This window comes from Dipodomys ordii, unplaced genomic scaffold (assembly GCF_000151885.1).
Source record: "Dipodomys ordii isolate 6190 unplaced genomic scaffold, Dord_2.0 Scaffold1, whole genome shotgun sequence".
NCBI lineage: Eukaryota > Metazoa > Chordata > Mammalia > Rodentia > Heteromyidae > Dipodomys > Dipodomys ordii.
This window is the reverse complement of record NW_012267217.1, coordinates 65,713,815-65,732,705: the sequence shown is the minus strand read 5'-3', so window position 1 is coordinate 65,732,705 and position 18,891 is coordinate 65,713,815. Positions and strand designations below refer to the sequence as shown.

The 18,891-nt window shown below is 49.2% G+C and overlaps 1 protein-coding gene across 1 annotated transcript in view; it reads right to left on the bottom strand.

The window, feature by feature from the left end:
- The window catches only part of Agap1 (ArfGAP with GTPase domain, ankyrin repeat and PH domain 1), a 345,764-nt gene that overhangs the window by 128,093 nt on the left and 198,780 nt on the right, over nt 1–18,891 (bottom strand). The window contains exon 13 of the mRNA XM_013023308.1: nt 3,801–3,959. Within this exon, the coding sequence (XP_012878762.1) occupies nt 3,801–3,959 (159 nt within the window). The remainder of the gene's footprint in view (nt 1–3,800; nt 3,960–18,891) is intronic.

Below are 18,891 nucleotides of genomic sequence, written 5' to 3'. Positions count from 1 at the left end.
CCCCCTTCACCCCCCTCTCCACCTTCCCGTACCTGTGTGTCAAAGGGAAAGACTGAGAAGTGCTCAGGAGCCCAAGTCTTAATGGAGGGGAGTTTGAAGGGAAAATGGAATAAAAATGCTGTTGTTACCTTTTTCATGAAAATCTTAGAAGAAAAGGGCTTAAATCAACTGTGCCCAGTAGAGGAAGCAGGGCCGCAAGTCCTCAGGACTCACTCTGTTTCCGGTATGGAGCACCCCAGCACTGTTGATACTCGGGGTGAGGACTTGAAATCCGGTTAGAAACAGGTATTCCAGAAAGCTCCGACAGACCCTGCACCTGCTGTTCCTTAATCATGGCCGCAGTCTGGCCACTGCCCCATCAGTGTGTAGTCTACAAGCAGAGGCTTCCTGGCCTGGGCACCTGCAGTTCTATCCAACTCCAGGAACTATCAGTGGCTGCTTGGTGTGGGGCCCACTCTTGAGAAGGATTTAGTCATGGTTCCCCCACTTCTGTGTGGCGCCGGCCCCTGGCACACGCACTCTGGACGTGGTGGGTCTGAATATGCTCTGAGAACACGTCGCTCTAAGCAGTTCCCAAAGGCCTGTGTTCAGAGGGAAGACCCAAGACCTGGAGCCAATCCCAGGCCAGTCCCAGCCCATACCAGGAACAGGTAACGCTTCAGCCCTGTAAGGGGTCCCCCATTGATACAACAGGGCCAGCCACAGCATCTACTCCACGAGCTCATCCAAATGAAGATACCAGATACTTTGATGGATACATTACTGTTCCCTTTCCTGAAACACTGGTGCTGGTGGTTCCCACCTGTAATCCTAGCTACTCAGGAGGCTAAGATCTAAGGCATGTGGCTGGGAGCCAGTCTGGGCAGGAAAAGTCCATGAGACTCATCTAATTACCCATCAAAAAAAAAAATCTGGAAGCTGTGGTTCAACAGGGAGAGTGGTAGGTAGCTTTGAGCAAAAATGCTAAGCAAGAAAGGGAGCCCCTGAGTTCAAGCCCTAGTAGTGACACAAAACAAAACAAAACATATTGGGTGTGACAAGTTATCAGTCTTTAGATTGATCCCTGCAAAGCTGTAGGCCTTGCAATTCTACACACCTTTCTGTGGATGTTCTGAATCTCTGCTCTTCATTTTCGTCCTACTCCATTCATGGCCATTTTAAGAAAAAAATATAAACTGGTATACTAAAAATATATTTCACATTGATTTTTGCAGTGGGAATCTTAAAGATGCAGAATTTTGTCTGATCAAAGCATGCTTCGACCATAGCTATCGAAACTATGCAGCCTTCCCCCCAGTCCAGCTCTTAGGATGACAGAAGCAGACAGCTGCTCATCAGTGTGAGAGTATGGACAGTGCAGAAGTGCTGGAGAACAGTCTGGGTCCATCAACAGGGAGCTGGTTCATCACGGCACATTGGGAAGATGGACTACAAGACGGCCGCTAGCGGGACGGGCTGGAAGACGCGTATGCACCGGTACGGAATGCACCTTTGCCCTTTAAAAAGTCTTAAGACACAACACTAAGTAACCAGGCCACCCTGGCCTCTCAGCGCTCAGCTCGCTTCTGCTTCTCCTCACTTTGCTGTGCTCAACTGTACTACACTTCGGATCATCGCTGTCCCATTCTTCCTCTTTCTCCTGTCTTTATCCACATTGCCCCAATGGTTATAACATCATCTTCCTGCCGTCTCACACGGAAGATTCACCGGTTCTCTAAGCGGCGCTCAAGTGTGATCCTCCTTGGGAAGGTTCCCTTGATTAACTATGGATCTGTAAACTACCTGCCCAGTTCCAGCTCTGGTCTTCCCGCACAGGAAGCCCGAAGCCCAGGGCTCCTGCTTGTGTGTCCTACTTCCTGTCTCAGGCTTTGTAAGGTGAAGGGGCACAGGAGTCGTCAATGGACACCCGAATTTGCTCGAATATGTGATACCACATGTGACCCCTGGGGTCCCAGCACAGCCAGATCAGCACAGCCAACATCCCTGTGAGGCGCTGCCACCCAAACCTCGGGCCTAGAAATAAGGAAGCCTCCCGACCCACAGGGATTTGCAGTGTGGAAATCCCGCTGCACACGCGTGTAATTCCACACACACACACACACACACACACACACACACACAGCTGGCAGCAGGAGGGAGGGCTGGCGGTAGAGACTATCGCGGAGACGATTGTGCACGAGAGGAATTTGTACAAAGTGAGCTGTAGACAGACTGCTAGGCCACCTCAAATGTTCTGTGAGGAGGTTCTGAGAAGGCAGGCAAGGTCTGGGGCCATGACCTCGCCCAGGAAGATGTCCTTCCATCTCTATTCTTCCTGCATGCAAGTCCAGTGAAGATGGGGGACCTGTGCCCTGGCCTCTCATCAGACTCCACGGTGCCTCGGTGATTCACAGAGGGGCCTGGCGCCACAGGCCTGGGGCTCAGGGAAGCCCCCCAGCCGCCTCCAAGTGCCTCCCCCACGGCTCTAGCCACATAATCTAACACAGGCTGGCTTCTGAATCTTCCTGATTATACTATTAATCTGTAATGGTTCCAAGTATTTGAAAATTAATTAAAGGACTTGCTTTTCCTCAGTTGTAACCACGGTAATAACTATTGTCCTGGAAGCTACATGTTATGTGTTGTCTCTTCGGGGAAGGGGGTCACACCCACTGAACCGACAGGAAGGCAGAGGCTCGTGGAGGAAAGGTCCTGAGGCTGCTGTGGAGATCAGGCTCACCGTGGAGGCCTGAGTGTGCCCGGGCCAGGTCCCCTTCTCTGCTGGGGAGCTCGGGGTCAGCACTGCCTTTCCAGACGAGGGGCAGCCAGTGGCAGAGGCCCTGCAGACGTGTCTGCTACCTGGCAAAGCATCTCTTCTGCACTGAGGCAAGAACCCCAGGAGTGTGCTGGTCCTGGGGCTGGGGCTCTGGGCCACGCCTGAGCTGTGTTCTAGTCACGGTGATAGCTTCAGGTCCTCTGGAGCCAACTGTCCTGACTCCGCTTCTCCTCCCTCTTACTCTGAGACATCTTCATCGGAGGCCTTTGCGTGGAGCAATGTGGGCCAACCAGAAATAAGGATGATATTTTTACCCAGAGCAAGCGTCCTGCCGCAGCAGCTGGCCGGTCTACAGGGAAGACCTGATGCTGAATCTTTTAATTAGAACAAATTATGCTGAAATTACTCTAAAACCCTCTCTGATAGATTGCATACAACAGTGGGAATTCCCTTAAATACCGGTGAACGGGCCACAGACAGAATGCCACAGGCAAAGCATGCTGCCCAGTCAGGGTGCCCGGCACGCTGTGTATCTGTCCCCCACGAAGCACGCCACGCTTGTCAAAAAAAAAAAGTGGAAGGAAGACTGGGAATATTTCCTAGAATCCACTGGACTCAGATGACAGAGGGGGCTCCCCGAGTCTGGAGGGCACACCAAGGATCCTGGAGAATGGGCCCGGAGGATGACCTAACCTGAACAGCGTAAACGTGGACGAAGGTGGAATGTGCACCAGGCCTGGTGCGATTGGGGGTGTGGCGTCAGACACTGCTTCTCAGCCCCACCATCTCCTGGTCACATGACCCTGGTAAGGGCTACCTCCCCTGTCCTCAGCCTCAGTTTGCCAATCTGTCCAATGGAAATGAACATCTGCTCCCTGGCCAGAGAGGACCGAATGAGATGATGTGTGATGGAGGTGAGACAGCCTGTCACGGACAAAATGGTCCCAAGAGGACGGGTGAGATGCACACGGCTGGACGGCGAGCCCCCGGCGTCCACGGAGGACCTGGTGGTGGCCGCGGTCTGTGGGGCTGCGCCCCCTCTTACCACTGCTGATGGCGGCGTTTGCAATGACCGTAGCCTCACTCCACTGGTCGGCACTGGAGACTGAGTAGGAGCGCTGGTGCATGCCGTCGGGTCGGCTGTTGAAGGAGACCAGGCTGATGCCGCTTGCCATCTGAGACCCAGACGCACTAGTGACATTCCCTAGGAATAAACAAGTCAGGTGAACACCACGGCGGAGTACAGACCGCAGAAGCCAGCCTGTGCTAGTTTATGGGGCCTCAGGTTGTACGCACGACCACCGAGAGTCACCGTCCGTCTGCCCAGGTGGCCTGTGGGGGTGTCACACGGGGAATGGGCGTGAGGAAGCCAGGGTGGCGCGCACCCCAAGAAAGGGTGACAGTACGTCGTGAAGGAACTGCAGCCCGCGGATCACTGCTGCTCCCCAAGTCCCCCAAATGCACAGCACTGCCCCTCAGCTCTGAAGCCAGGGGACCCAGGCGGTCCTGGGAAAGCACACCTCGGGGCTGGGTGAGAGGCAGCTCACCGTGCCCAGCCAAGCGGCTGACGTCAATGGCGCAGGCCTGCTTTATGAAGAGCACACATCAAAGTTCTTCACTATGAAGGGAACACAGACTCTCAGGCTAAGCCAGTTTATTCCTAACTTTGCAAAGACTAAGCAGAGGTAAAAGAACCTAGTAATTTCATGGCACACCCCGGTGGTTGCACTGTCTATGTGATGATCCGAATCAACTGCTCCATAATCGAGATGAATCATCTGATCATCCCAATTTTAGATGCTAAAACATAAGTACTTTTTGGTAAAGTTGGGCCAATCTTTTCCACTGCACGTGACAGTCTGTTATATCCGTATGCAGATCTTCAGAGGTCTTTTTAAAAAAAACTTTCCTCTGATTGTTTTAGTTGAGAATCAATTACATTCTCAGCTGCCCCAGTGGAAGATTTCACTGTATCAGGCACCGTATCAGGCATTATGTGTACAGCCCATCAGTGCTTCCAAAGTCTGGCCAGTTACTAGAATTCCCTGTGGATCCTTTTATAACTCAGAGGCTTCAAAATCAGGCTTCTGATTCTGATTCAGTTTGGGGCATGTGCATTTTGTAAGGCAGCCGTGGGGACTATCTTCCCCTACAAACACGAGGCCCCAGTGTTATCCCTTACAGCCCTGGAAAGTTCCAGTCACTTACTGAAAGGCAGCATGGAGTGAAACAACCAAAGTATAGCCAACGATGGGATTTTGCTATCTACTAGAAAGAAAAAGAGAACCTATTGCGTGCTGCTGTCTGAACTGCATATGCTTTGGCTGTCATAAGGAAGCTCATAGGGAGGTCTATGGGACTGTACAAACAAAACCAGAGACGAGCGATGGAGAGGAACAGGAGGTTGAGACCTCCCTGCTCAAGCTGGGACCACAAACCCCAGCAGCAGCAGCAGAGTCTGGGAATCAGAAATGCAGATGCCCAGGCCTGTGGGCACCTGCTTTCTTGTAGGACACTAAGTGATGGGGTGCTTGGCTGGGCTTTCACAGAACTCAGATTAATTACATGACAAAACCCCAATCCAGAAAATAACCAAGATGATGAAGCAACTCTAACTGGAGCCCTTCCCCCCTTGGCCAGGAGCTAGGGCCAGTCCGGCCCGAGGGCGGGGCTTGAGGCTTGACCTGCCCAACCCTGGGAATACACAGCAGGTTCTGGTCTCCTCCTGAGCGCCAGGACTCGCAACCCAACCCCATTTGTCTCACTTCTGCTTCTCTAGGTAGCCAGAGAGGGAGCTGGTGTTCCCGGAGGCCACTACCTGCTGCTCTCTGGGATTCTCCAGGCCACCACAGAGACCGGAACTTAGCCGCAACACAAGGTGGCAGCGTCCCTCTAGAGTGGGCGAGAGAGGGGCTCCATCTGTAGGGTCCACCCGGGGCTCCGGCAGCTGGCGTCCACCACTTTCCTGCCTTGCTTTCCTCTCGGGGGTACCCACACGGGGTGCTCGAGAACATTCTGGCTTATTGCAGTGCTCAGCCAATGGGGAGCAGGGCAGGCACATAAAGGCGGAGGATGGTGAGATTCGGGTGTCCGTTCCAGGGCTCCCTCCCAGAGTTGCCTTGGCTGGCCCAGCACTGCCCCACTGGTATCATTCTTGCCCTGCCTGGTGCTCATAGTATCCTTGTGCTCCTCTTCCCAAAGGACCCAGATCCTATACGTCTGCCCCTTAGGGCAGCAAGTGGAATCTCTGAGGGGATCGCAACTGCTGTGTGAGCCCATCCTGGCACGGAACATCCAGACGACTTCTTGGGCTCTGTGATGCCCATCAGAACCCCAGCCGGTGCTCCACACGCAGATGCTGCCCATCTCTTGACCCACAATGGCTGTCTAGGGGGTGACCGTTCCCAGGACAACAAGTGCCACGATGCCCCAGTCCACTGTGCGCTGTCAGCAGATTCCAGGGGGAAAGGTCCACATACACCACACAGTGAGCGAGTCTGAGCTGGAGACGGCACATGCGCTCAGACGACAGAGCTGAGGAAGAACCCGTTTCCAGATGGCAAGGTCTTTGAAGGCCAGACAGCACCCTGCAAGACAATGCTGCTACCTAGGCTGTGGCTGGTCCCAGGTTCTCAGACATCTTGCTGACTGTGAAATTCCGCAAGTCCAGCACAAGCTCAGGTCCAAGATGCTGGGATGCTGGCGGTGTGGCTCTGGGATGGGTCTCCAAGAGGACAAATGGAGACCTCTAAGACCCGCATGATCCATGCTCCTGGCATCCAGAATGAAGACCAGCCGGCCCGATGCTCCAAGAGGGGATTCTCCTTACACAGCCACATCCAAACCAGGCTTTGAGACGAAACAGAAACCTGACAAAGCTGGAAAAATCAACACCCGCAGGTGGACATAAACTCCTAAAAGTCAAGTTTTAAGCATGACATATATATGTGAGTGTGGACGTGCATGTGAATGCATGCGTATGCAGGAAACATCTCAACGTGTCATGGCACAAATAAAACATGTCTGGTTTTCCATCCAGGGAGTAAACTTCTCTCTCTCTCTCTCTGTGTCTGTGTACTATCTACTAGCCTACTCCATTTTAATCAGTTCAATATTTTTTTTGCAAGCACCAACCATGACATAATGAAACAAAAGTATTTTCCATGATGACGTAGAGATATTATTTACTGAACTGAAAAAAACCCATTATGAATAGTAGGGAAATACTGCTTCTTTCTTCACATACAGTTTAGGAGTCTGGAAGCAGGCACTTGCCTCTAAAGGCAAATGTACAGAGACAGGTGTCTCAGGTGGAGGCCTGTGGAGGTCCAGAGGCTGGGGCCACACCACCCCTGGCCAAGGCTACACTGCCAGGTGCTTCTCTACTTTGGCCCACCAGCCAAAGAAACGACTCTCAAACGTTCAGTGACTTACAAACAGTTGCAGACATTCGTAATCGACTTGAAACTGGTCATATATTCTGATCCTGGTTCTGGGGTTTGAACTCAGAGGTTAGGCACTCATGTGCCTTTGCTGCTTCTGCTCAAGGTTGGCACCCTATCTAGCCGTAGCTCCACTTCTGTTTTGTTTTGTTTCTTTCTGGTTAACTGGGGATAAGAGATGCGTAGACTTCCCTGCTGGGTTGGCTTTGAATCTCGAGCCTCGGATCTCAGTCTCATGAGGTTACAGGTGTGAGCCACCAAGGCATGGGTTTCTCATGCTTTTTAGACACACACGCCCCATCTGAGTCTACTGTGTAATTTCACTTTTTCTAAGTGAGTGTCATTAATTGCCTAAATAGTTCCCAGACCGCTTCCGATTTTCCTATGTAAGCATCTAGGAGTGTCTGCCCCACATACTACCACACAGAGACCGCATCGCTCTGGGAGAGCAACACTCCTGCAGTGCTCCAGGGCTACGTCCCTCTCACTGAGTGGTCACTCATTTCATGTTATCAAGTTATTAATTAAGCCTGAGAAGCTGAAGTTCTCATTTGTGAAGGAAGCGGATGGCTTTATGTGTTTGAGGAAGAGGGCGCCCAGCCGCCCAGCGTGTTTGGCATGCAAAGGTGCTCACAGCCCCAGGACTGGCAGTGGGAGAGAAATAGGTGGCTGGCTCACCAACCTCAAGTCAGAGTCAGGGACGAGAGGCCTTCTAGGAAGCTGACTCTTTCTGGAGACCAGGGCATGGGCTTCCCCCCGGGGAGGGAAGGGTGAGGAGGGAGCTTCCCATACTCCCCTTCTTCCCGCTCTCCCTCTTCTCCACACCCTGGGGCCGGGCAGTGAACCACGCCCTTCACAGGCAGCTGTGCATGGGCCTCAGCTTCCCTCGTTTCTTCTTTTGGCTATCTACCGAGCCATCAGCCATCTACTGCCTGCCCCAAATGGCTGCTCTGTCCATCAGAGATGGGATGAGGACAGTGTCAGTGTCCCTGACAAAGGTAGGCAGGCTGGCCTGCACCCATCATAAAAGCCTGGGGCACCCAAAGCCTGGGGTTAGTTCTTGTAATGTACTGTGGAGTTTGGGCGTCTCTGGATGGGGACTAGGCTTGGGGCATCACAGTGCTGGTTCTCTGGTCTTGCTATGTGGACGGAGGGGCTGTCGTCGGTCTTGGCCACGAGTCTCATTGGCCATGTAATTACGGTAGTGAACTAATGATCTTGTCAGCTCTTTTTTTTTTTTTTTTGGTCCGGTCGTGGGGCCTGAACTCTGGGCCTGGGCGCTGTCCCTCAGCTCTTCAGCTCAAGGCTAGCTCTCTACCACTTGAGCCACGGCGCCACTTCCGGCTTTTATTCTTTTTGCTTATGTGGTGCTGAGGAACTCAGGGCCTCATGCATGTAAGACAAGCGCTTAACCACTGAGCCACCTTCCCAGCCCCATGATCTTGTCAGCTCTTAAGGAGAGTGACACGGGTCCCTGCATGCGCCATCCCTGCCACCGACCCCTACGCTGCCCATCCTCGCTCGAGCCCCTGCTGTGCTGGAGCAAGGGAGGGGGACAGAGTCTCTGCTGCCAGGGAATCACAGTCCACCAGTGTCCCAGAAGCACAACAGTGACACAAAAGCTGCTGGAAGAGCAAGGGCCAGGGGACACCCCTGCTGGAAGGACGCGGGAGAACATGAGGGGGGAGTTTAGACTGGGGAGTTACTGGACCCAAATGTCTGGAGGATGAGCAGAGCCTAGGACACACCCTTTTACTCTTCACCTACAACGCTCCTCTAACGGGTGCATTTCAGGCTCCCATACTACGTGCCACTATTGATTTCCTCAAGATCCTTTTTTGAAATCCCTCCAGGTTAAACCTATGTGCAGGTGTGTGCAGATATGTCTACCACCGCAGAGCACAGGATGCCTCATGGCCAGTGGAAATGACCGCAGCGTCCATGTGGACAGCACACTCTGGCCTGGACACATACTTCAAGAGTGGACACAGACCCTGCAGACAGGCTCCTGCAGATAAACAGCATAGGCAGACCGAAGCCGACGGGGTGAGCAGAAAATGGACCTGACGGTTCAAGAGCAGCAGACATGTCCTTTGGTGCTGCAAAGCATCACGCGGTGCCATCTATGTGAGTGCGGGAGGAGCGGACCCTGGGACCCCGGCCCCCACTCTGCTCATCTATCTCAGTTACACCAGGGACTCTGCACAGTCTATACGTATATTGCGGTCAAAGCAGCCTGGAAAGGCTAAACAGACGCCATTTGAATGGGTTAAAACTTTGAATCAGGTCAGGAGACGCAGGCAAGAACTGAGTTGGGCATCTCTGTCACTCACTCATGAGTCGCTTAGGGTGAACGAACGGCACAGGACCCTGACTTCTGTATGGAAGTGTCACAGAAGGACCCCTCCGGTTTTTGTCTTGGCATTTCCTCTCTTCAACATTACCACGGAACACACAAATGGCTACTACCTGGCCTGTGCTGCTCTCAAAAGGCGTGCTTCCTCTGATAGCCCATCTCTGGGTCAGCTGGTGCGCGCCCTGATTAGCGAGGGGAGGCTGCATTACCATGCTAATCCAGGTCTTCCTGGCGCCTTGCCTTGCGATGGATGTGCATGTACTTAGGGGGCTGCCTTGATTAGTTGAAGCGTCTCTGGGTCAAAAGCACCAGATTCTCTCCAAAGAATAATTTCAGCGGTACTTACATCCCTAAAGTGTAAGAGTTGATTTGAAAAGGTACTTACCTCCACCATATGCTATTTTTCTTTAAACAATTTGCATTTCAAAGTGAATATGGCATTTATATCTGAATGAGTATCAGTATGTTGCCTGAGCTCATCTCCGACGAGCATGAGAAAGATGCGGGTTTTCTATTGAACCAGAGTGTTTTCATCCACCAAATGACATCAAAGACACAGTTCTTCTTTTAAGCTATAGGCTTATTACATTAAAAATAGCCTGTTCTGATTTTTAAAAAATACACTCTCATGATGACCTCTCTCAGCATTCAAGGAAAGATTCATCAACAATCACTTCCTTTTACATTTCAAAATGTTTTTCACTGCGCCTTCCAATTTTGGTCTACTTCACAAACAAGACTAAACTTTATACTAAAGGGTTTAGCCAAGAAAACAGTCCTGGACATTTGACTTCAGTAAGACGGAATAAAGCGGCAACTATGACAAAGATGGTGCTATCAAACTTTCATGGACTGGGATGGGGAAAGTAGTCACAAAGACTTCGAGGAGCACCAAGTGAGAGACGGATGTTTATTACCATGGTGAAGTTGTGTAACCTAAAAAATATTTCTAAGTATAGGAGCAGGATGAAAAGGGGCTCCTACATCCCAAAGGCAGATACTGGAAGCATCCGGAGACTTTGTTTCAGATCCAGTCTTGCTTGCCTGCAGCCTCTGGGGCTGTCTGGCTGGGTGGCAGCTGCCCACACCCATGGTGAGCACGCGTGGGAAAACAGGCTCTCTGGACTAACTGCGGAATGACGGAGGCTATTTTAATGGTCACATCCCTTCAAATAGGCCTTCGCCATCTGCTCCGTCCTCTAATTATAAACCCGAAAAGAATATAATTCACAACACTACCATAAAAAGTGAGCTGCAGATGCTGGAGGTGCTGGCGAGCAGGGCCCATTCGGCTCAGCATCTGAATTGGAAATCTGCCCTCTTTTGGGTCACCAGCATTTAAGAGGATTGCCCCCTCCTACCCCCCAGACACATTCATTGTCTTTTTAAAGGTTCAGGCATTTTGTGATTCTTACCTTTGTAGACAAATGCAATTTGTATCTACTACTGAGATACCAACATGGGGTTCCTCAGATTGTTGTTACTTAAACATTTATATTTTCCATATTACGTGTCTTAGAGAAAGAAGAATATAGAATCTAGATCTGGTTGTAATGATACATGTAATGACTGGTAAACACAGCAAGGAGACCATGTTTGGAATTTGAAGTCTTGGAATTACAAAGCTCACAGTTACTTTCTAAAATCTGGAAATAGCCAACTTTATTTTGTTTTCCTGTTTTTTTTTTTTTTGGGTCTGGTCGTGGGGCCTGAACTCTGGGCCTGGGTGCTGTCCCTCAGCTCTTCAGCTCAAGGCTAGCACTCTACCACTTGAGCCACAGCGCCACTTCCAGCTTTTTTCTTTTTGCTTATGTGGTGCTGGGAATCGAACCCAGGGCCTCAGGCATGCAAGGCAAGCGCTCTACCACTGAGCCACCTTCCCAGCCCCTCCTGTTTTAATTATGATACTAAAGAGAAAAAAAAAGAAAACCTGTTCTATTATAAAAGTTTATCCCTTCCCTTCCTTTATTTGTGCCGGTACTGAGGCTCGAACTCAGGGCCCCATCTCTTGCTTGGCTTTTTAGCTCATGGTTATTAGGGCTCTTCCATTTCAGCCATACCTCCACTTCTGGCTTTTTGCTATCTAAATGGAGATAAGAGTTTTATGGATTTGTCCACTCAAGCTGGCTTTGTGCTATAATCCTCAGATTTTGGCTTCCTGAATAGCTAGGATTATAGACATGAGCCACAGTACACAGTTGCATATATTTCTTAAAACTAATTTGCAAAACTAGATAGATTCACAAATAATGTTAATTAAGTCCATCAAAATCTCAACATCAATATTTTTTACTGAACATAGGTTCAACAGTTCTTAGTTATAATGACTGGATATGTTATTTTGTATTATATTTCTTTCAATGACTTCCTAGCCATTTCCCCACGTTGTTATGGAAGTTTTAGAATATTTTCAGACATATAACATCATCTTTTGATTTAATGTGGATAATTCATAGTATCATATTCCTCCGAAGTGGGGGTTTTGGTTGTTTCCACATTCTGAAGATTATAAACAACACTAACAAGGACATCTTCACTTTGATACTTTGGCTTAGGGTAAGTCAGTCGTCCTAAGGTTATGGGGTTGAGCAGCATATTATCTTTCTGACTCATAGTAGATGATGCTCATGAATTTTTTAATGACTAGTGGCCAAAAGAAGATAGAACCTGGGTGTCATTAAAACCATTCAGTCGATAATTTGCAAAATGGATAATAATAAAGTGATGGTGGTAATGACAATGGAAACAATGCCTCCCGTGGTTAATATAATGACCACATCACGAGAAGCACGCTGTAAACCGCAAAGCCTCTGTGGAGATTAGTGCTTTGTAATTTCATCAACAGTGGGTTTTTCTCTTCTCTATCATTTATTACTTTTTTTTTTTTTTTTTTAGCAAACAGTCAAGATGGTGACATAGCTAATTTTGTTTATCTTTAAAATCCACAGAATCTGACTGCTTTCCTTGTGTGTGGTGATGGAGTTCCTCCTGTTGTTCAGTTTGTTTGGGGTTGTGTGGCTATCACTGGCTGAGCTCACTCTCTGGACTTGACAATGGTTTACTGAACAACTACAACTGGCCAGCTCATGTCAGTGCCCTGGACACCTTGGGGACATGCTTATTACACCGAGTCTATGGAGAACCTAAAGATGGACGATCAGTGTTGTCAGAAGTACAACTGGCAAAAGGGAAAGAAGGGAAGGGAAGGAAACTGTGCAAGGGACAATGAAGCTGCAGATGAGGACAGTACCTGTAACAAAGGTGAGCAAGAGAACAAGAAACACTGCTTACATTCACCAGTGGGCTATGGTGCATCTGTGGAGATGGATGCAACACAATTCAAGAGAAGGTAAGCTGTCATACAAACGATTATATTTACAATAATGCTTAAATATATATATTTAGAGCTAAGTCTTTTTCCTTTTTTGTGGCCATACAGGTAAAAATTCATCATTGCAAGCCATGCCTACTTCTGTCTTCTTGTTTGTTTTCCTCTGTTTAAGGAGCTCTTGTTGCTAAGATCCTAAAGGTCTTTACGGAGAACCACACCCCAATCCATTACTGCACTCCAATCCATTTCTTGGTGTGTGTGACATGAACAAATTTATATGTAGTTCAGTGATAATGAGGGAAGGTAACATTATACAAGAGGAGAATATAATTCAGTAATTTTCTGTAAAGCATACAAGCACAGATAATAAATTTTATAGAACAATAATCACACCTTGCCTTTGTTATTATTTGTTTCACCTCTCAGTAAATTCACATACATGGTCTCTTATTTAATTGACACAGTGGTTCTGTCTTCCTGTTTATGCAGTAAGTACAACAGGTAAGCTTTGTATAAAACACATTTCATTTTAGGAGAGCCTTTTCTAGCTGCTATCCCTCCCAGGGAGGAATCTGTGGCAGCCACCTGATTCTACCCTTGGAAATGCTCACTTGTACTTCTCTCTCACTCCTCTAGTTCTTTTTTTTTTTGGTCTGGTTGTGGGGCCTGAACTCTGGGCCTGGGTGCTGTCCCTCAGCTCTTCAGCTCAAGGCTAGTGCTCTACCACTTGAGCCACAGCGCCACTTCCGGCTTTTTTCTTTTTTGCTTATATGGTGCTGAGGAATCGAACCCAGGGCCTCAGGCATGCAAGGCAAGCGCTCTACCACTGAGCCACCTTTCCAGCCTGACTCCTCTAGTTCTTGTAAAGCATTTTTGGCACCTGAATAAAAAAGATGTGTGTCGCAAAAAACTTGTGTATAGAATGACACATGAAGGGAGCTGCTTGTTTGTGGGCTGGGATTCCTCTGGGTGTTCCTACTCATTAGACACATTCCAGAAAGAGGGACAGTGTTCTCTGCATGGTGAGTAGACATAGAAAAAAAGGGCAGAGGGTTGGGAGAGGGCAAAACATCACAATTACTTTGAAGAATTCTCTTCTGTCAGTATGGAAAAGAGGAAGTAGAAAGTGGGCAAATTGAAGACTGGACTCTATACCAGAAGGGCTGAGGACATTCCCAGTGCAGGCCGTAAACAAGCTGCAGGCCAGGATGCTGGGCCTGTGGCCAGGACCCACGGTCTCTGCCCCCCGGGCACTTCTGAACCACAGTCTGTGTCTTACTGGTCTTGAATGTATCACAGCAACATCAGAAGCATTATTTTTCACCACACCCACATTTCCCAGATTAAAAAAAAGAGTTTCCTAGAGTAATTTTATTTACTTACAAGCTACCACAGAGATGCATCGCTTGGCATCTCTCATACCCCTCCTCATGACTTAAACTGAAATCACCCCAAATCGAGTTAGTTTTGCCAATTCTTATAAAAACACAAACAAAAAAAGAGCAATCTATTTACAGTTGCCACAACTGAAGAACGCGTCCTTCAACTGGGGCTCTGGTTTGCACTTATTTTTGAGCCACTCCCCAAACAGCATGACCAGTGGGGACCACCATCTAGAAGATTCCGGCACTCCGCACCCCTGCTCCTGGCCACTTGTATTTCACATGGTGGGTAATGCTCAGCAGTATGTACTTCATGAAGAAAGCTAACTGGAAGGTGACGGAACAAGGAGAGAAAGACTCAAAATGTTTACAATTCAGTGGTGGAAACAACCCAGCTCAGGTCTGCCCAGCCGTCAGAGGGAGGGACGAATGAGCACAGCACAGCCCGCAGGGAGCCCGGATTCCTCCCAGAATAAAGTACGAACGCCGGCGCCTTTTAATTCTCCTGATACTTTACTCTGAGAATCCTTAGGAAACGGTCCGTTTTGTCCACTAAAATGACTGAATTAATTATTAACTGGCCGTGGAACCTAAAGCAAACCCGGCCACAGGAGCAGCTATCACATGACACTTGTCTCTGCCTCAGCCAATGAAGGCAAGCGCTCCAAGATGGCAGAAGGCATAGGATGTGCCACAGGGTGGACCGCTGTAACCGAGCCCACGGTGCGAGGAGTTCCCGGTGACAAGGTGCCCCGGCCCTGGGCCGGCCCGGGGCCTCTCCGCACCCAGGCGGGCCCGCGTGGACCGGCACTGCGGGGACACTGTGCCACTCCACCTATTAAAATGTTTTCTAGACCATTTGAAACTAAACAAAGAAAAACTTTGTTTCTCTGACACAACAACGGACCTCATTTTGATGCTGCGTTATTTTTTTTTTAATAGCTATTACCACTGTAACAGCAGCTTAGCGACTCCACGCCTGCAGTGTGAGCAGTTTTGATAAACAGCCTCTGCGGGCCACACAACGGGGATAATGTATCCTTAAGTACCGCCAATGAGCTGCCATTCTGCACAGCCAATTACTTCTGTGCGTCTGTCACTCAAAGGAAAAATGACTGAGCCCATTAGATCAAACCTCTGTCACTGTTCCTAATGCACTCTTAGGCCTCATTAATCTCTGGGAGCAGCAACAGAGCCGCCGGGGCCTCATCGCCTCCCCCGAACAGGCCCACGTGAAGCCTCTCATCTCTCCCCCAAGTGCACGCGTTAATCAAGCTCTCCTTATTGCCCCGGTCCCTGTCACGGCAGAGAGTGCTCCCTCTTAAATGCTCTCATTATGACCCATCTTTAGAGCCGGCTAAGTGGAAAAAAAAGAGAGAGGGAGAGAGGGAGGAAGAGGACGAGAGAAAGAGGAGAGGAGAGAGCAAGTCCGATCCATTAATATTCATGACAATAATTAGTATTCTGGGTCACTGAATATTCATGCGATTAGTTTGGTTTTTTATGGGTTTGCTGGATGTCCTGATTGCTGAAGTGTGGAGAAAACAGCATGGCTGAGACTTTAGATGTCAATGCAGTTCAATACTCAAAACACATTTGCCATCCCCGCCTTCCCCCACCACACCCGGGAAAACGAGCTTCTGCCCTCCTGATGGCTGAGCTGTTTCCAACCGCTGGGGGGCTGGAAGTCTGGAGGCGGAGAAGGGGCCAGGGTTCTGCTTACAGAGGTCTAGGTACCAATCTGGGCAGGATGAAAACATCCGTAATTGCAGAAACCCAACAAAGAAGCACTCTGGAGACAGGAAGTTGTCCGCAATCCTAGAACAAAGATGTTGCAGCCAGAATTCACAGGAAATAGTGGGGGTGGCGCGACGGAGCTGGGGTGACAGCTCCCTGGAGACCCTGCCACTCCACTGCCAGATGGTGCAGGTGATGTCCGAGCCACCCAGGATCTCTACTCAGGACCACCTATGCTGCACGGCACGGGAAAACCTAAACATCACCACCCCTCCTTCCTTCTAGGTGTAAGAGTTTCTGCAACCACGGATAGGATTCTGCACAGTTACCTGGGCCATTGTTTGCAAAGCCACAGATTACATATCCTCCCCCCCCCCCCGCCAGAACCACAGAGGGACAGAGACAGCTGCGTGAGGCCCTCACACGGGCCTCAGTGTGGGCTTCCTAGCCCTTGTTCTCTTTATTATGCATTCAAAGTAACAGTTGGAACCAATACAACTTTGTATTTTACTTGGACACAGTTTTACCAAACCAGCTTGTCCAAAAATCATGTCAGAAAATACTTGTGGACATTTCATCTTCTCTTGGAGCACGACTGAAGTTAAGGTTGGGTACTGGCTGCTGGAGTTTGTGCATAAGACAATACAATTTCCACGCCAACAGGATGGAAACGAGGCTGCCGTGAGCTCCTGGGGTGGGCGAGACCTCGGAGGAGGACTGAGGCGAGATGGGCAGAGAGGGATTTGGCAGGACTGGATAAATACCTGGTGGATGATCCCTTTCTCTTTTTGTTTTGGAGTAGATCCTTAGGCAATTTTTTCAAAAATCCCTTAGGAAGACCCTGTGTGCTGCATGGTGTTTTAGCTGATTAGTAATAATTATGCCTTGAATAGCTTTCAGGTTCAAAATAATTTATCCTCAGTGTCTTTTACGGTTTCTCATTGCTCCTGGAAGTCCACATCCTCTCAGCTTTCTCTTCCTTTGTAGAGAACGTTATTCTCCTATTTCGGATGTTGTTGTCTTTTTTTTTCCAGAATATTCTTCGTATTTTTTAGAGTTTCTTCTTCCATCCAACTTGGTATCTGACCCTCCAGAGGCCCTTGTCCACCGCTAGCACGCTTTCCTCTGGTATATCCTTAATGGCCGACATTGTATTTAGTCTTGTTCTTTGTATTAATTTATCTAAGTTTTCATTTTTTGCAGTCCTTGATTTTAGAACTCCTTCCTATGTTTGCTCCACTGTACGTGTGCTGTCCCTGACCTATTTATTAAGTCTTTCTGGTCAGGAACACACGTAAGAACCCTGCAGCAGCAGCGTTACCCCCCTGAGCTCTACTCCTTGCCACCCATCAGCTGTCCTTCTGGTTCCCGGTTTTACCGTTGGACCCCACACACATCTTGTCTGTCTACTCACTTGTGAATGCGAGACTGTGTGAGGGTGAGGCGGATGGAAGGTTCTGTCGGCCACCGGCTTCCCGCGGAGGGCAGGCTGCAGGCTCTTCGTGGATGTGTGGCACGTGCGGCTCCTGGCGTAACAGGCCTCCCGGCGGCTGGCAAGCTACCTTCGTGTGGCTTCTGGGCAGAGCTGCCGCTCTTTTCCAGTTGTTTTCCTCCATGACTGCAGAGCCGGTTTCCCAGCCTCTTTCCTGGCCGGCCCCAGCCTGCTCAGGGCTCCAAGGCCTGGGTGACTCAGGGGACCCGCCCTCCACTGAAAGGGAAAGCTGGGCTCCGCCATCAGTATATAGGTTAGCTGTTTTGAGATACACTTTTCCTCCTTTCCCAAGCCCCTGGCAAAGTGGGCATTTCTATTACTTCACTGTTGAGAGGCAGCCGCTATTTCCACAGGCTGGGAATCACGAATCCTCCCCCTTCCCCACCATCATTGCTCCACAGGCCCCATCCCCTCCTAAGCCCCATCACTGAGCGGTGACGATCCTACAGGTGTATCTGTCTTCTGCCTCCTCTACCCCACCAAGGTGCCAGGCTCCGGAAGGGCGGCGCTGCCTTCCTCCCGTTTCCAGGGCTTCATCAGGGCTAGGCACATGGAGGTCTCATTAAGAGTGGAAAATGGTTGATTGAGAAGTAAAGCAGAAAGGTATCCAAATCACCAAACTGACTGGTAGAAATGAACTCAACCTCGACAAAGACTCAGACATTATAATATCAGAATCGGGAATGCATTATGGAAATTAAGTATCCAAGTAGCTATTCTAATGAACATGAGTTGAGTAACATGGCTGGATTGAAAAAAATACAAAAGCTAAGAGCTTTCTTATCCCTTACTAATTAGATGATAATAGACCTCCCCCAGAAACATCAGCCACAGAATGCACCACGTAATTAGAAACTAACAGGATGGATTAGTAAGACCTGGAAGAGAGACATGAAGAGGACTAGTAGCTTCACAGAGAAGTGTAAAATACATGTGAATTAACTGACAACATATTGGTGTCCATGGGAGAGATGGCAGTTCCTCCACTGTGAACCAATGGCTCAAGAGGTAGGTCAGGATGTGCTACTAGTAGAGGGGGAAGGGAAGTTATTCTGACATTCATGTGGAAAAAACAAAAACAACTCAGACTGCAATGTCCAAGCAAAACTGGAGGATAAATGCTGCTATGATACCAGATATAGATTAAGTCATGCATCTAAGACAACATGGCAAAAGCATAGAAGGTAAGACAATGTGGTAAAGTCAACAGAATATACACAAGAAACACAGTAGAGTTGAGCCAATGACTTAGCTGTCTGACAAAGGAGAATAGAGAATATACAACAATTCCGGGGGAGGTGGTGGAGGGGGCGGCGAGAGAGGACAACTAGTTATTCACGTAAACAATTTTATTTTGTTTCTGGTGGCTCACGCCTGGGATCCCAGCTACTCAGGA